The sequence below is a fragment of the Camponotus vicinus genome, unplaced genomic scaffold (genome assembly GCF_025532165.1).
Source record: "Camponotus vicinus isolate PSW18456_S1 unplaced genomic scaffold, iyCamVici1.0 SCAF_11, whole genome shotgun sequence".
NCBI lineage: Eukaryota > Metazoa > Arthropoda > Insecta > Hymenoptera > Formicidae > Camponotus > Camponotus vicinus.
In genome coordinates, this window is record NW_028141947.1 from 7834399 (window position 1) to 7853062 (window position 18664).

The window sequence follows — 18664 nt, forward strand, 5'->3', positions numbered from 1 at the left end:
CAATGTTTTTCAAACGTTTAAAAAACATTGTCTGCTGATTAGGTTAATAATGGGATTGGAGAATGGTATCAACAGGGAATGAGTTATAAGATACAATTTAAAAAAATTCTTTAATAGTTTTTGCTACATTTTTTTCTGAATAGTTAAAGAATCACATTATAAGTAGAGTTTGAATATAAAAAAATAGAATATATGTAAAAACATAAAATTATGCTCAGTAAGAAACTTGACTTAAAAAAAAGATAAGTAAACTTCTAATAAAATTTATGAAACGCATCACTTTATAGGCAGTAATCAACACGAATATATAAAAACAAATATTAATTGCTAGCAACAAAAAGATTTAACTAAAAAGACTGATGTAGTGGCACAAAATATTTATCATAATCATAAAAACTTAGAATACAATTTGCTAGCTCAAAAGAAAATAAAAACGAAGAAGTTATTAATATATTTCATCAAACTAAAGATCGATACTGCATGGAAGAATCGCTAAACAACCCTTTGTCATGATATTTGTAAGAGATATTATACTCTGGATTCATTAGACTGGCGCTTTTGCTCTCTCTCCCTGATTTCGCAGAGACGCACTGCCATGGCACTCCGTAATTGAGTAGAATCCTTTTTAGGGCGCCAATGTTTGAATTTCTGCCATTCGAGAGCCTTATCTAGAAAATTGAGAGTATTTATAAGCAATTCTGAAGACCATATTTTTCATCAATGCAAATAAATAAAACTTAATATATTCTAAACTTACTAATAATCGCATCTACTCCAGCAGGTTCTAGAAATTTTTTAATAGAACTTGGGTCTGCATAGGGTTGGCGACCCTTACCTCTTGGTAGAAGACCAGACACAGTACACTGAAGAAGGGAGTCCAATGTAAACACACCCTCCAATAGACGTGTGACTGCTTTAGTAGCAGAGTTTGACGCCTCTGCAGTCTTGTATAACTTTGATGTGCAGTATACGTCATCACCGATTAGGATTCCCTTTGAGAACAAAAAATATATAAAGTGTACTTGCAGTTATAATATAAGAAATTTTCAAATTAGATTTTTTTAATCTCACCTTGCTTTTATCTGTACAAAACATTGAGTTTGAGTTCTTGATCTGGCCTTCCTGCTTCACAACTGTACCATTTTCAGCCTGTTCTTTAAATCCAGTTTCAGCTGAAATTACATTCAGTTTCTGGAATCGTCTTTTTTTCTATTACAGTTAATTTTGTAGCCTGCAAAATATTATCATTGACATAATATGATCCAGATAATGGTTTAATTTTGTTGGGACGGTCACTAACAATAAGGCCTGAAGAGCCAGCTCCTGCTCCAGATTCATCATACTCAGGTGATACAATTTCTTTTGTGACAGGATTCAATGCCAATTGTACATTGTTAGCTCCACTATTGTGAATAGCTTCTTCAGAAGTCTTCTTACCTGGGGCATATAAACTTTGTAATAAGTGTCCATTAAAGGACATTGCAAAAAAAAGAAAAATATATATACCTCTATTCTGAGGAAATAAGAATGACTGAAGGTTTTCTTTAGACAAAGAGATGGATGAATTCAAAGAGGCTAGCTTTGTAAGGACCTTTATATCAAGCATGGCAGCTAAACGAGCCGCTACCTGTAAAAAAATTAAAATTCGATAGAGATAATAGTAATAGTAATGACTGTGTATATAGTATAACAGTAATGACTGTAGTTTTGCAAAAAATATTTTCTTTCTTCACTTGTTTATCTTTAATATTATCTATCTCCTCCTCAGATCCACTGGATAAAGATATGTGTCCATCTTCTTCATCCTGCCAAATGGGTGAATAATAACTTTCAGTAAAAATAACAGAGGATAGAAATTTCTACATAGAATTGAAGCTACCTCGTGAATCTTTTGCTCTCCATTATTTTCTGCAGAGTCACTGTCACTGTCACTGCTGTATATTTTTTCTCTCTTCGATTTTGTTGCAGAGCAACTTGTTACAGTCACTTTCTTCCTTTTCAGTCTTTTCTGCAGGAATATATAGCCACAGTAAGCTCTCAATACAAAGGCGTTTATGATTATATTCTTATATTATATTCATGATTATATTTGTTGTAATGGAGTCTCTGGTTTTTTCTTTGGACACTAAATCCACATATAACATTTAAATTACATAAAGTCAGAGGCAGATGCACCAGTAAAAACAACCTAGTCAAAATGATGTCAAAGTGACATCAAATTGATGAAGAGTATGATGTAAAAATACCCAATAAGCAATTTGCGCGCAAATTGCCAGCAAATTGACGACAAATTTAATCAAAACTTGGCAGCAAATTGGCATCAACTATGTCCGCAATACGCTCGTGTTTTGCTGGCAAATCTTGCTGACAAAACCTGAGTGCAAATTGATAGCAAAACCCGAGCAAAGCTTGTTGACAAGATTTGACGACAAATTGGCGACAAATTGTGAGCAAATCTTGCAGACATAACCTAACAGCAAATTGATGGCAAATCTCGAGCAAAGCTTGCTAATGCTTGACGTCAAATTGTCGGCAAATTATAAGCAAACCTTGACATTCCGAAGCCATTTTATGGATATTTAATTTTTAGTTTCTAATTTTTTCTCTTTAAATAATTGAAATTAATTATACGTAGAAAAAACTTTATTTTATTTTATAAATATAATATTGTATCATATACAAGTTTTTTATATTCAAATACACATATCTCTCCCTAAAAGCACATGTAGATATTGAGAACTTGTATGTATTATATGTATATATATTCATATAGTATATCATATAGTATATTCATATATGTAATAGAAATATTTTTAATAAATGCAATAAACGCAGATACACTATTTCTCATTTTAATTTCAAATAATCTGTTTAATATTCTGAATCCCAACAAGGAATCCAGATTACTAAACAAATGAAAAATTTTAAATTAAGTCAGTTTATTATAAATTAAACTGACTAAAAAGAAAAAAAAGAAGAAACTTTGGAACTCATGTTAGTATCAGTCCTTTATGTCCATTTCATCAAAAATTAAGTACGAGTTTGGTGGCGCGCGTAGCGGCAAAATGAAGAAACATATGCAATATTATAGAGTATCCTGAAAATATACGAGAAAGAATATACTAATACGAGATATTCAAAGTATATTTTAAGAATATATGAAAAATAATATACAATAAGAGATGTTATAGGAATATTCTCAGTATATTACATCTGTAACGCATATTTACAGTATGAGTATAGAATATTCGAATGATATCATGTGCTGTGTGGATATATATATATATATATATATATATATATATATATTATAATTTACTATAATTAATAATAATACATATATATATATATGTATATATATAATAATTTATATTGTGTCTTGTTATTATTTTTGTCATATGCGATGCGCGAAAGTTTAATATTGCAATTTTTTTTAAATTCCGTTATATATATACATATGGGTATATATATATATGTTTGTCCAAAAAGTATATACAGTGATGGGAAAAAGTTCCGGAACGGTTAAATAACTTTTGAACGGTTCAAGATAAAGGGCTAAAATTTATATGAGTTCAATGGGACTATAATATCGATCGTTTAACGACAAAACCCCTCATCCAGCCCCCAATGTGGGGCAGGGGGCGACGGGGGGGCGAATTTTTGTAATGGCACGGGGGGTCGAGTGACGGCTCATTTGAAAGGGTTTTTCAAGACGAATACAACGGATTTTGGAAAAGTTCACTACGATTTTTTTTCGCGGACTTATGATGATTTAAAAGTAGTCGGTTGCGACAGCCCACGAACGGACGGGATAAAAATTTCCATGGAATTTTATCGATTCAAAATTGTCTCAGCGCGCGTGTGTGTGAGTGTGTGTGTGTGTGTGTGTGTATGTGACTGTGTGTGTGTCCTGCTCTCGGCGTCACCCAGGATCAACGACGTGGACGTGGCAGGAAACTGATCCCTTCGGGGTGTTGGTTTAACGTGAGTAATCCCCTAGCCTCTCACGTGCGTGTGTGTGTGTGTGTGTGTGCGTGTGTGTCACAGCAGAGACAGGGACCCCATAGCTCGTCATTTCCATGGTATTTATTGACTCCAAACCCCCTCTGATGTGTGTGCTTCTGCGTATGTGTTGTGTTTAATGTATTAAGTGCTCAAACTGACTACTTTTAAATCATCATAAGTCCGCGAAAAAAAATCGTAGCGAACTTTTCCAAAATCCGTTGTATTCGTCTTGAAAAACCCTTTCAAATGAGCCGTCACTCGATCCCCCGTGCCATTACAAAAATTCGCCTCCCCGTCGCCCCCTGCCCCCCATTGGGGGCTGGATGAGGGGTTTTGTCGTTAAACGATCGATATTACAGTCCCATATAAATTTTAGCCCTTTATCTTGAACCGTTCAAAAGTTATTTAACCGTTCCGGAACTTTTTCCCATCACTGTATATATATATATATATATATATATATATATGTTTGTCCAAAAAGTATATATATATATATATATAACATATATAATGCATATTTTTATAAAATATGTATTATATGTATTATATATTTTATTTTATTACATATTTATTATATCATACGTTATTTTTTGCATATATTTAAAGCGTAATGCGAAATTTTTATTAGTCATAATGTTAAAATTTAATATTATATTTATAAAATAAAATAAAAAAAATTTTTTCTACGTATAAATAATCTTAGTTATTTAAGGAAAAAATTGGAAACTAAAAATTAAATATCTGTAAACGTTAAATTTAAATGCTTTCGGAATGTCAAGGTTTGCTCACAATTTGCTGACAATTTGCCGTTAAACTTCCCTGCGCAGATCTTGATCGGTTTTTGCTGACAATTTGATGTCAAACATATTAGCAAGCTTTGCTCGGGTTTTGCCATCAATTTGCTGTCAGATTATGTCAGCAAAGTTTGCTTACAATTTGTCGTCAATTTGCCGTTGGATTACATGCGCGCAGATCTTGCTTGATTTTTGCCGACAATTTGATGTCAAGCATATTAGCAAGCTTTGCTCCCTTTTTGCTGCTAATTTGCTATCAGGTTTTGCCAACAAGCTTTGCTCGGTTTTTGCCGCCAATTTGCTATCAAAATTTGTAATAGCAACTCTTGTACGCAAATTGTGGTCTTTTTGGTGACAAGAATTTGTAGCAAGCCTTTGGCAAAATCTGTTCGAGCAGACTTGGCTGACTGGGTAAGTGACCAAAATGATGGCAATGATAATGTTACTGTACCACGAGTTGCAATGAAGCCTTTAGAATCAGATTCGAATGACGAAACATATTCTGTCAAAAAGTGCATGAGAATGTCTCGGGTCCCAAAAACCTTTAAAAAGATTATATTTATTATATATAACATAAAAAAGTGATAATAAAATAAAATATTAAACCTTCTGGTGTATTTGGTCGCTCATATTTGTATCGATGTCGCGAGCATTGATTCTTCCGTTTTTGTAATTCTTCATCTGACAATGACAAATTCTTATAATACTAAAAATGAAATATCATGAATTACTTATTTATGAAAAAAATATTTATATTTATTTATATATATTTATATTTTTATTTATATTTATTTATATTTTTTATTTATTCATATCTTACATATATAACTATACTGTTAATAATTACTTCTCTGCATTCCCAGCAATCCCAACCATTTAACTTTGCTCTGTCAGCTTTACATCGCATGTTAAGCTGCTTTTCATTGATTGGATAAAATGCAAGTCGAGATTTCTTCGGTCTAAACAATATTGATGGACTTTTTGGCTACGAAATCACAATTAATCAATGAATTTAAATATGTTTACACATAAATAATACTGAATTTTGCTTGTATTCCAGGGGGTCAATTGTGTATTTCAAAATTTAGTAAAAATTACAAAAGTGAGCGAATTCACCAGGTGTATAACCAATGAAATTATAAATATTCTAGTAAATTCACTCAATTTTTGTAATTTTCACTAACAATAAGTTTTTAAGTTCACAATCAACCTCCAGCCAGATAAAACAGAGAAAGTGATCATAAACGACAGTTTTGACATATTGACATCGTTTTGACTAGGCTATTTTCACTGGCAGCCTCAAATCTGGGAGAGGGGGACATTCCTTTAAATAAAAGGAAAAAAAATCATGCAAGGAGATTTTGAAGACATTACTTTTGAAAGTTTAATGGACATGGTCCCAACTTTCATGCTACTTGAAAATCAAATAATGTATATAATTTATGCATTACTATTTCACAATTATCGCGTTAGAAACTATATGGGACTTACTGCATATGAGGCTGAATTCTCTTTCTCCTGACCACGCAGATTTTCTTCTTCAACAACAGTCTCATCATTCTCACATTCAGAAAATATGTTCTTTCTCTTGTAATTTTTTAAAGATTTATTAATTGAAGTCTGTTTCTTGTGTTTCTTTAAAGTAGAAATAAGCAAAAAGAAGAAACAGTAATCTTCCATGAAAAAGATGTTCAATAAACATATACGTTCATTATAATAAAATTCTGATTTGAGTTTCTATAATTGAGCTGACATTTTGAGAATACCACAAAGCAAACTAAAAAAACATAGCTATAATATTTATCACTGAATGAGACATTGTTGCTTTAAATTTAATTGGTAAGTTAAAAAATATTTACACAGCTAGCCAAAGTCAATAATTACTTATATGAACTATCATTGCTATACAAGAACAGTCTATCGGAACCTTCACAATTTTCAAGTTAAATTTTTTTAACACTCAGATGGCTTTACATATGCAGATGATTAATTAGCTCGTAAGATTCTCTGAGAGGAGATGTTCTCCATTTTCTTTATTCCTTCTTGCAAAATCTTATCAGAAAATAAAAGAAAATAATTAAGATAATAAAGAAAACAAAATAATATAAACACTATATGTTAAGGAATTGATCCAAAACTGAAAAATGTCAAGATAGCTTTAAACTTAATGTCGTGAAATTATTTTAAGCATATATAGGATAAATGTTTTTCAGAACTGTGCATTTAGAGAATGCTAGAATATTGATACAGAATTAATTAACAGCAAGAGCAATAAGTACATATGTACATCGATACATAGTATGGACTGTGCTCTTAAGTACACTTCGAAGCATTTGTAGCATCAAGTAAACCAGAATCCATAACAGCAAATATTATACATACTTTTTTGTTATTATTTTCCACAGTATTTGTAATATCAGCAGTTTTCTTGCTTTTCACTCTCTGACCAAGCGTGGCTTTGAATTTAATAGCCGCTTTTCTTGGCTGATCACTATCAAATAAACTGTCACTTTTCATTTCTTTGCGCCTCGTCTCATTTAATCGCTGTGCCTCAAGGATACATTTATCATAGTCTTCTGCAAAAGACAAGCTACAGTAAAAATTCAGTAAATTGCATTCCAGAAACGTTATATTATTCTTAAACGTAAAGATTTTTTGGTTCATAAAACTTTCTTTTTCATAACCTCTTTCATGAGTGAGAGGATAGTATATGTCACAGAGAAAAGATCACTTTTATTATTATTATTATAATACTCACCATCCATATAACGAATTATTCCTATACATTGTTTCTTATTCCAAAAGAAAATTACTTCGTCGTTTACTTTAACTGTTTTCTCATCGTATATAACGTCGGCATAGGATATTGTTGAGAATAACTTTTCCGATTCTTCTTCAATAACAAACCACAGCTCGTCAAACATTATTCAGAAATTACAAACGGAATGAAATATTGAAACGACAAATAACAAATTCTGCACTTGCACAAATCCTTTGTTATAACACTGGCGAACGAGAGAAAACTGTAGACGCGCCACGCAGTGTGCACATGCGCATACCCTGGTGAAAATTAAACGCTTCTCGAAGTGTCAAAGAAGCGTAAACGAACAGAATAAACGCTTCTTAGAAGCTTCATTGACTTCCCATTAACTCTTCGCGATTTTAAATCTTCATGCATATTTCTCGAACGCTCCATAAAGTATGTACGAAGCATTCCGTTACGCTTTAATATTTCATGTTTTCCTTTACGTTTCCCAAACGCTCCATAAAATGTGAACGAAGCACTCCGATACGCTTCCCACACACTTCAATGATTGACATTTAGAAACTCTTCATTTACACTTCCTAAACGCTCCATAAAATGTGAACGAAGCACTCCAATACGCTTCCCGTACACTTCAATGATTGACATTTTAGGAACTCTTCATTTACACTTCTTAAACGCTCCATAAAATGTGAACGAAGCACTCCAATACACTTTCCGTACATTCAATGATTGACATTTTAGGAACTCTTCATTTACACTTCCTAAACGCTCCATAAAATGTGAACGAAGCACTCCAATATGCTTTCCGTACATTCAATGATTGACATTTTAGAAACTCTTCATTTACACTTCCTAAACGCTCCATAAAATGTGAATGAAGCACTCCAATACGCTTTCCGTACATTCAATGATTGACATTTTAGAAACTCTTCATTTACACTTCCTAAACGCTCCATAAAATGTGAACGAAGCACTCCAATACGCTTTCCGTACATTCAATGATTGACATTTAGAAACTCTTCATTTACACTTCCTAAATTTGGTCAGCGAGCGACCTTTTCAAGGATCCTCCATGGCAATCGGCATTGCATCCATCGAGCAAGATACCAACATCGCTCTGGAGTCGCATATCACTGTGTTAAAAAGCAGCATTAGGTGTGAGGTCTGGATAGCTCAGTGGTCTAGAGCAGTTGCCCGGAAAGCGAAAGACTCGGGTTCGATTCCCGATCCAGCCACTTGCGCCTCACATATTTTTCTAGTCTGCGAATATTGTTTTCTAGCAATTATTCGTTAGGCTGAAAAGTGTGTGAATGCTCTCTCCACAGGATGTGCGTCAATGCCGTTGCCACGGATAGATTCTGTCGCTCGTTGATCAAATGGGCGTAAAGACACGTCCGACCTCCTCCCACATACATCCCTATCTTTCTCTGGACGCTCCATAAAATGTGAACGAAGCACTCCAATACGCTTCCTATACACTTCAATGATTGATTGACTTAGAAACTCTTCATCCACATTTCTTCAACGCTTAAACACTGCACAAAACGTATGAAATACTTTCCATACACTTTAATAATTTAAAGAAATATTTTTAAGGACGTCAAAGTTTCGCGCGAGCACGCAAGGATCTGTTAGTTCGTTCGTTTACTGCTACGCGACGTACGATGCGCTATCTTTCTCGTATTTAAGTTTTAGTTATGAGAATTATATAAAGTTTACAAAGAGTAACAAATAAGATTAAAAATATACTTCAATTTAATTTCTGATCTCGATGCAGGAGCTTCAGATATTAAATTGATTTTATAAGTCGGACAAGTAAATGTCTGGCGAATAAACGAAAATAATCCGTTCATTACCTATTTAAAATGTAAAGTGCAATATTAACGGTACAGTATAAATATAGTAGAGTATAAACATTTCATTCGTATTCGCCAATAAGTTTGATGACATTTCATTTACGTTCTTTAAAAATTATATTAGATATTAATAAATTGAATTATATTTCCATTCATGTTTGTCGGAGAGTTCGATAACGTTTTGTTTACGTTCCTTAAGGAGTTTAATAAATAAATATTTATATATATATATATATATATAAATTTATTAATGTATTTAACATTAATATTAAAATTAATTATTATATTTAATTAAATATTAATATAAAAAAATTAAAAAAATGGGAAAGGGTATAATTATATAAGAAAATGTATATAAAAGAAATTGAGATTTTAAGGAATTGGGGGTGTAATTGTGCGGAGATTTGAGTGAAAAGAAATTGAAGATTTAAAGAATAGGATATATAAAAAAAAAATATATAAAAAAATTAAAAAAATGGGAAAGGGTATAATTATATAAGAAAATGTATATAAAAGAAATTGAGATTTTAAGGAATTGGGGGGAGTAATATAGAAATATATGAAAAAATTGAAATTTTGAGAGGTGGGGCTATATAATAATTATTTGTGTATTTAAAAAATTAATATTTTAAGGGAGATTTGGGGGAAAAATATTAATATTTTGTACAATAATAATGGGAGGAATTGGTTAAGCATGGGGAGATTTAGGGGGAGATTGGGATTCGTGTTTTATGTGGTGATAATTTTTATGATTGAGGGGGAGGGGAGGCCTGAGAGAATAAATAAAGTTTTAATGAGATTTATATAAGTATTTAAATATAAAAAAAATTTAATGAATAATAAAAAAATAATAATAAAGATAAATAGTTAATTTTTTTATGTAAATTTATTTGAGTAATTTAAATATAAATAATTTTTCAAGATAATTTAATTAATTAAATTTAAATAATTTAATATAATAATATAATTAATATTTAAAATAATTATACATTAATGTGAATTAATAATAGAAAATTATTAGGATTATTAATAAAAATTAGTGCCAGCAATTGCGGTTAAACTAGAAATAATAAATAATTTTTTTAATTAATAAAATAAATATTATTTATTAAAGATTAATTTTAAGATTAATTACTTATGGTGAAATATAGGTATAAATTTAAAAATTAATAAGAAAAATATTAATTTTTAAAAATTTAATTATAAATTAGGATTAGATACCCTATTATTTTTATTAAATTAAATTTAATTAATTATTAAATGTAAAACATTAAAAATAAAAAATTTGGCGGTATTTAATATTTAGAGGAACTTGTTTGTTAAATTGATAGTCCACGAGTAGAAAAACTTAATTTTATAATTTTATGTATTGTTGTTGAAAAATTATATTAGTAGATGAATAATTAGAAAATTTAATTAAATTATAAATCAAATCAAAATGTAGAATAATTAAGAATTTAAATGAGTTACAATTAATTAAATAATTAGTTTTTATAATTTAATTTATAAATAAAAGTGGATTTAAAAGTAAATTTATATAAATTTATAAGTTGAATAAATAATTTAAGTATGTACAAATTGCCCGTCATTTTCAATATATGAGAAAAGTCGTAACATAGTAAATGTACTGGAAAGTGTATTTAGAGGAATTTAAAATTTTAGTTTAATAAAAATAATTCATTTACATAGAATAGATTAATAATTTAATTTATATTAAAATTTTAATTATTGAAGGGTTAATTAATAAATAATAAATATAAATTATATTGAGTAATAGAAATGGATTTTTAAAGTTAATTAAAATTATAAAAAAGATAAATAGTTAAAGTAATTAAATTAAAATAATTATTAATATTATAAAAAAAGTAATGTAAATGAATGGTATAAGTAAAAGTTATTGTTATTACATAGATTAATATAAGTAAATTTAAATTATTGTATCTTTGGTATCAGAGTTAATTAAATAAAAATTTAAGATTTTAAAATATCTCGAAAAAAAAAGAGTTAAATAATTATGAGAGTTAATGTTGTAAAATTATTTTAAATGATTATTTAGAGAAGATATTTTAGTCAAGTTTTTTGATATCTAGTTTTTTTTTGATTAAATTTAATTTTAATATATAAATAAGTAATAAAGGTTAATTAAATATATATATATAATATATAATTAATTTAAGATTATTGATAAATAAAAAGTTTAATTTTATATAATAATAGTGATATATATTAAAAATTTACGGGATAAACTGTAAATTTATATTAAAATTAATTTTATAGAATGATTTTAAAAATATTCATAAAATTTGAATTTTTTACAAATAATTTAATAATTTATAAATTTTTAACTAAAAATTTATAATTTAATTTAATTAAATAAAAAAATATTTAAAATAATAAAATTTTTAAAGTAAGAATGATTAAATTAGTATTAAAAATTAATATGAATATGTTAGTGAAATTTAAAAATTTATTAAAGGAATTAGGCAAATAAGATTAGATATTAAAAGATTTAATTTTAAGTTCACCTGTTTAATAAAAACATGGTCTTATGTCTATAATATAAGATTAATTCTGCTCCATGATGATAAATTAAATAGCCGCAGTATATTGACTGTGCAAAGGTAGCATAATCAGTTGTTTCTTAATTAGGAACTGGTATAAAGGAATAAATGAAATTCAAACTGTCTTTAATATAAATTTAAAAATTTAAATTTTTAGTAAGAATGCTAAAATATGATTATGGGACGAGAAGACCCTATAGAATTTTATATAAAATTTTAAATAATATATTTTATTATTAAATTTATATTTTATATTTAGTTGGGAGGATTATTAAATTTAATTAACTTTAAGATGAAAAAATAACATTAATTTATGATTTATTTTAAGATGAATAAAATTTTTTAAAATTTTATGGTAAAATTAATTACCTTAGGGATAACAGCGTAATATTTTTAAAAAGATCTTATTAATAAAAATGATTGCGACCTCGATGTTGAATTAAAATAAAAATTAAATGGAGAAGTTTAATATTTTAGTCTGTTCGACTATTAAAATTTTACATGATTTGAGTTTAGATCGGTGTGAGCCAGATCGGATTCTATCTATAATTATATAGAAATAATTTTGTACGAAAGGACTAATTATTTAAAAATTTTTTTTGGTAATGATTAATATTAAAAATAGTATTAATTACTTTGACAGATTAGTGTATTAAATTTAGAATTTAATTATATATATATTATATAAGAGTTAAATAAATATATAAGTAATAATTAATTATATATTGATATATGTTAAGTTAAATTTTTTAAGATTAGTTTTGTTAGTTTTAATTGTTATAGTGGGGGTGGCTTTTTTGACCTTATTAGAGCGAAAAATTTTAGGTTATATTCAAAATCGTAAAGGTCCCAATAAAATTGGATTTGTGGGGATTATACAGCCATTTAGAGATGCAATTAAATTATTAAGTAAAGAGGTATTTTTTATTTTTAAGTCAAACTATAATTTATATTATTTTTCTCCCATAGTTATATCTGTAATAATAATAATAATATGAATTTTGTATCCTTATTTTACTAATATTTATTTTATAAATTATTCTCTTTTATTGATAATTATTTTTATATCGGTGAGAAGGTATATTGTTGTGTGTTTAGGCTGATCCGCAAATTCCATATATTCAATAATGGGTTCAATTCGATCAGTGTCTCAAATACTATCGTATGAGGTTAGATTTATTTTAATTATTTTAATTTTAATGATTATAAGAGAGAGTTATTCATTTATAGATTTTATATATTTTCAATATTATATATGGTATATTATTTATTTATATCCTTTATTTTTAATTTTTTATATTAGGGTTTTGGCAGAATTAAATCGAAGTCCCATAGATTTTATTGAGGGAGAATCTGAGTTAGTATCTGGTTTCAATGTTGAATATTTTAGGGGGGGATTTACTTTAATTTTTTTAAGGGAGTATGGTATAATCATATATTTTAGTATAATAATAATATTTATTTTTATAAATATAATAGAATTATCATATATTTACTCAGTTATTATAATTAATTTAATATGTTTTATAATTATTATAATACGTGGATTATTACCCCGAATACGTTATGATGAATTAATATATTTATGTTGAAAGATTATTTTACCCATGGTTTTATTATATATATGTTTAATCTTAGGGTTTAAATTTATGTTGGCGATTATGATTTAATTTATTAAAAAGAATTAATATTAATTTATATTTATATTAAAGTTAATAGAAAATTTAAATTTCTTTATTATATTTTCAAAATATAAACTTTAATCAAGCTCATTAACTAATTTTAATAGAATAGAATTAAATCTCAAATTTTTAATATTATAATATTAAATAAAAAATAAATAAAATATATTATTGATAATAATTGTCTAATAATAATGTATGGGTACTCGATGATTTGAGCTCCTGCTCATGTTAATAAAATAAAGTTATTTATATATATTCAATATATAAGTTGATTTATGGGGTATGTATTTAGTGAATTTAATTTAGAATTAATTAGGGGGATAAAATATAAAATAATAATTGATGATAGAAGAGCAATAACTCCCCCTAATTTATTAGGAATTGATCGTAAAATGGCATAAGCAAACAAAAAATATCACTCAGGTTGAATATGGATTGGGGTGATTATTGGGTTGGCAGCATTGAAGTTATCCGGGTCTCTGAATATGTAGGGGTATTCTAAGTTAATAAGCATAAATAATAATAATATAATTATAAAGCCAAAATTATCTTTTAGGGTAAAGTAGGGGTGAAAGTAAATTTTAAATAAATTACTATTTAATCCTAATGGGTTTGAAGAACCAGTTTGGTGTAGAAAGTATAAATGTATAATAACTAAGAATAAGATTAAAAATGGAAGGATGAAATGTAAGGAATAGAAACGATTTAAAGTAGCATTGTTAATGGAGAATCCCCCCCAGATTCATTGGACAATAATATTTCCTATATAGGGGATTGTAGATACTAGATTAGTAATGACTGTTGCCCCCCAAAATGATATTTGACCCCAAGGTAACACATATCCAAGAAAGGCCGTGGCTATGGATAAGATATAAATAGAAATTCCAACCATTCATGTGTTAATTAATTTAAATGAGTAATAATATATTCCTCGTCTAATATGGATATATATACAAATAAAAAATATAGAGGCCCCATTAATATGAATGTTATGTATCAATCATCCTATATTAATATTTTGAATGATATGAATGATTCTATTAAATGCGTAGTTGGTATTAGGGCAATAGTGCATTGATAGTATGAATCCCCTAATAATTTGAATACTCAAAAATATTCCTAATAATGATCCAAAATTTCATCAATATGAAATATTGATTGGGGAGGGTAGAGATTTAAGAGGGTTAAGATTTATTAAAAAATGATATATTTTTATTCATAAAATTAATTAATTTTTCGAAGCGAAATAGATTTTATTGAACATATTTTAATAATGCAAAAAAGGGAGAAAAGTAAATAAAATATTGACAGGGTTGTTAGATTATTTATTGGATATTCATAAAGATTTAAAATATTGTTAAAATTTAATTTATTAATATTTATGATGGGCGAATTTTCATGAAATTTATATTTATAAATAAATAGATTTAAGGGCTTAAATTTTATTAAGTAATAGGAAAAGGTTATGTTGATTAAAAATAGGATAATTAAATAAAAGTTAATTTTAAGTTTAAATTGTTCATTTGAGATTAATCTAGAGAAATAAAGAAAAATAATTAATAGTCCTCTAATTATTATTAAAAATAAAAAAATTGATAAGATATAGTTTAACTTTCATATAGATATACAGGGTGGCCCACATAACTCTTAACAGCTCAATATCTCGAAAACTATGCCATCGATTTTAAAGTTCTTGGTCTTAAATTGCATGGATCTGAAGGGCCTTTCTAACTACATAAACGTGAAGTGGCCCCCCCTTCCCCTTTAAGGGGGGGCGGGGGTAACTTTATAATTTTAAATGGAACCCCCTATAAAACGTTACATATTTAGATTCTACAGGAAAAAACAAGTAAATTTTGTCTGAAACATTTTTTTGTCAGATATTTCCATGATGAGATATAACAGTTTGAAGTTTCGACTTGTAGGTACTTACTTGAAGCGCTCGGAAATAGCGTTGTTGAATTATACGCGCTTGAGTTCTTTGCTTATTCGTGAAGAAATAAAATGTTCTTTAAATTAAATGTTCAAAATGTCCACCACGGACTTGTAAACATTTATGTACTCGAAACATCAAAGTTGTTCTAACATTTGTTAATATTTCGGGAGTCACTGAAGCGCAAGCGTCACGTATTCTTTGTTTCATATTCTCTTTTGTCGTCGGCGGTTCAAACATAACTTTGTCCTTTACATATCCCCATAAGAAGAAATCTAATGGTGTTAGATCGGGGGATCGAGGAGGCCATTGACGAGGTCCCCCACGACCTATCCATTTGTTCCCAAATTTTTCATTCAAAAATTGTCTGGTGATGATTGCAAAATGTGGAGGAGCGCCGTCTTGTTGAAACCACATTTCTCTTCTAATGTGTAGTGGCACATCTTCCAAAAGCGCAGGCAAATGATTTTTTAATAAATCACAATAACTTTCAGATGTTACAGTTTCTTCAAAAAAATAAGGTCCAATCACAAAATCTCCTATTATGCCACACCAAACATTTAAAGACCATCGATGTTGAAAGGGAACAGATCACATCCAATGTGGGTTTTCAACGGCCCAATAATGCATATTATGTTTATTTACATGTCCTGAATTCATAAAAGTAGCCTCATCGGAAAAAAGTATTTTGCATAAAAAGTCATTTTCCATAACACCCTGCAGCCACTCACAAAATGTTACGCGGTGATCGTAGTCTGCCATCGAAAGCTCTTGTGATAAAATCAAGTGATATGGATGATATTTTTGCCGTTTCAAAATTCGTTGAATTGAAGAACGACTGATATGTGATGTTTGTGCAAGTTTACGTTGACTAATATGAGGATTTAATGTAATTGCAGCAAGAATATTGACACTATTATTTTCATTAGTGACAGGTTTAGGTTTATTGCGAATTTTTTTACACAATTCACCGTGCTCACGAAGCCGCTTTTCTAAATTATAAAATGTTACATGAGATTTTTCGATCCCATGACGTTCAAAAAACATCACTGCTGCACGCCGATAATTTTTTTGGCATTCACCTAACACTAATAACATATTCACTTCTGTATCAAAAATAGCCATAATCACAATGTTACTGCTTGAATAACAGCTCTAAACTGAAAACGTTTTCATGGATAATTGAGTCAAACTCAAGAATTGTAAATATTATTATTTTTGTTTTTTCACGAATAAGCAAAGAACTCAAGCGCGTATAATTCAACAACGCTATTTCCGAGCGCTTCAAGTAAGTACCTACAAGTCGAAACTTCAAACTGTTATATCTCATCATGGAAATATCTGACAAAAAAATGTTTCAGACAAAATTTACTTGTTTTTTCCTGTAGAATCTAAATGTATAACGTTTTATAGGGGGTTCCATTTAAAATTATAAAGTTACCCCCGCCCCCCCTTAAAGGGGAAGGGGGGGCCACTTCACGTTTATGTAGTTAGAAAGGCCCTTCAGATCCATGCAATTTAAGACCAAGAACATTAAAATCGATGGCATAGTTTTCGAGATATTGAGCTGTTAAGAGTTATGTGGGCCACCCTGTATTTAAGCAAATTAAAGAGCTATAAATTAATAATATAATTATAATTATAACGGGGTGATTGGATATATTTATTAATAAAAATAAGATTATAAGAATTAATAAAATATGTAAAAAATAATTAACATAAGAGATAGAATATTTTATCATAAGTTATTTCGAGACAAAAAATAGTTTAATAATAAGAATATTAATTTTGGAAATTAAAGGCTACAATTATTTATATAGACATATAGGTCTGGGTGTATATAGTGTATTTTTTGATGGGTTTATTTTTATCATGTGATTTTTTAAAAATATTTTTAATTTACAAAATTAAGGTTTTAAATTAAACTACATATGAAATTTTGTAAAATTATAATTGATTTAATAATTTATATATATTTGTGTATAATTATTTTTATAGGATTAATTTTTACATACAAATTTATATTGGTAGTTTTGATAATATTTGAAATAATAATTTTAAATCTTTCAATAATTATGTATTTAATTTATAGGATATTAAATTTAGAGTTATTTATAGTTTATTATTTAGTTTTTATAGTTTGTGAAAGGACACTGGGATTATTAAAGTTCGTTTTCAGTTGCGGCGTAGAACTCGATTTTCGTGTGCGCGACATGTTTCTTCATTTGCCGATACGCGGCGACACCACTCTTAATTTTTCTCGTATTCAATATTTATCATAAAATGTATATAAAGGATTTGTATTAACGTAAGATCTAAAGTATATTCTTTTCCCTTAGCAGTTATGCGAAAGAGAGGACGCTGCTCACACACAGATTCTCTGTGTGCACGTGAGCCGCATCCTCTTTCTGACATCACTATTTATCAGTTTAATTTCAAACTGAATTTAAAATTTTGTAACGAGAGTTTCTGATTGAGCATCGTAAAAAAACGATACACTGACCATATTAAAAACGATAGGAACTGATTTGCAGTTGATAAGACATTTCCGATAGAATCCCTAGTATTTTGTAACGTGAGTTTTTGATAGAGTATCGCTAATAAACGATTCACTAACCATATTGAAAACGATAGAAACTGATTTGCAGTTGATAAGACATTTCCGACAGAATCCCAAGTAGTTTGTAACGTGAGTTTTTGATAGAGTATTGTTAATAAACGATTCACTAACCATATTGAAAACGATAAAAATTTTTTTTATCGTTTTTTATCGTTGATGGTTATCAGGGTCTTCATAATCAAGGACCATCATCTTTGGATTTTGAAGAACATCTCACATTTCATTAGATTGTGCCCACCATTCATCGGAGCAGGAATCATCTTCAATGATTGATAGTGAGAGCAGTTTTGCTCATTCTGAGGGAAGTTACAGAAGGAGCAGCAGTGACAATGAAAGTGTCCTAAATATTCAAAATATTCAATGCTTGGAAGATTTAGAGGATGATCATCTTAGCTCCGATGAAAGTAATTTGATGTCATCAGATGAAGAAGAAAGTGAAATGA

General features: G+C 28.6%; 1 protein-coding gene and 2 pseudogenes across 2 annotated transcripts; 1 reads left to right on the plus strand and 2 right to left on the minus strand.

The window, feature by feature from the left end:
• Window positions 1-1077: 1077 nt before the first annotated feature.
• LOC145961171 (uncharacterized) lies at window positions 1078-2001 on the minus strand. 2 transcript variants are annotated; one of them, XM_083081068.1, is made up of 4 exons: window positions 1880-2001; window positions 1507-1805; window positions 1301-1437; window positions 1078-1231 (listed from the first exon to the last, which is right to left on the minus strand). In XM_083081068.1, the coding sequence occupies exons 2-4, from the start codon at window positions 1604-1606 to the stop codon at window positions 1169-1171; spliced, it is 300 nt and encodes a 99-aa protein (XP_082937194.1). In that variant the 5' UTR covers window positions 1607-1805; window positions 1880-2001; the 3' UTR covers window positions 1078-1168. The 2 variants fall into 2 exon arrangements, with proteins under 2 accessions (XP_082937194.1, XP_082937193.1); XM_083081067.1 differs by having other exon boundaries at window positions 1078-1437.
• Window positions 2002-12438: 10437 nt separating this feature from the next.
• LOC145962277 (NADH-ubiquinone oxidoreductase chain 1 pseudogene) lies at window positions 12439-13653 on the plus strand (annotated as a pseudogene).
• A 133-nt stretch (window positions 13654-13786) lies between these two features.
• On the minus strand, window positions 13787-14560 carry LOC145961448 (cytochrome b pseudogene; annotated as a pseudogene).
• Between the last annotated feature and the right edge of the window lie 4104 nt (window positions 14561-18664).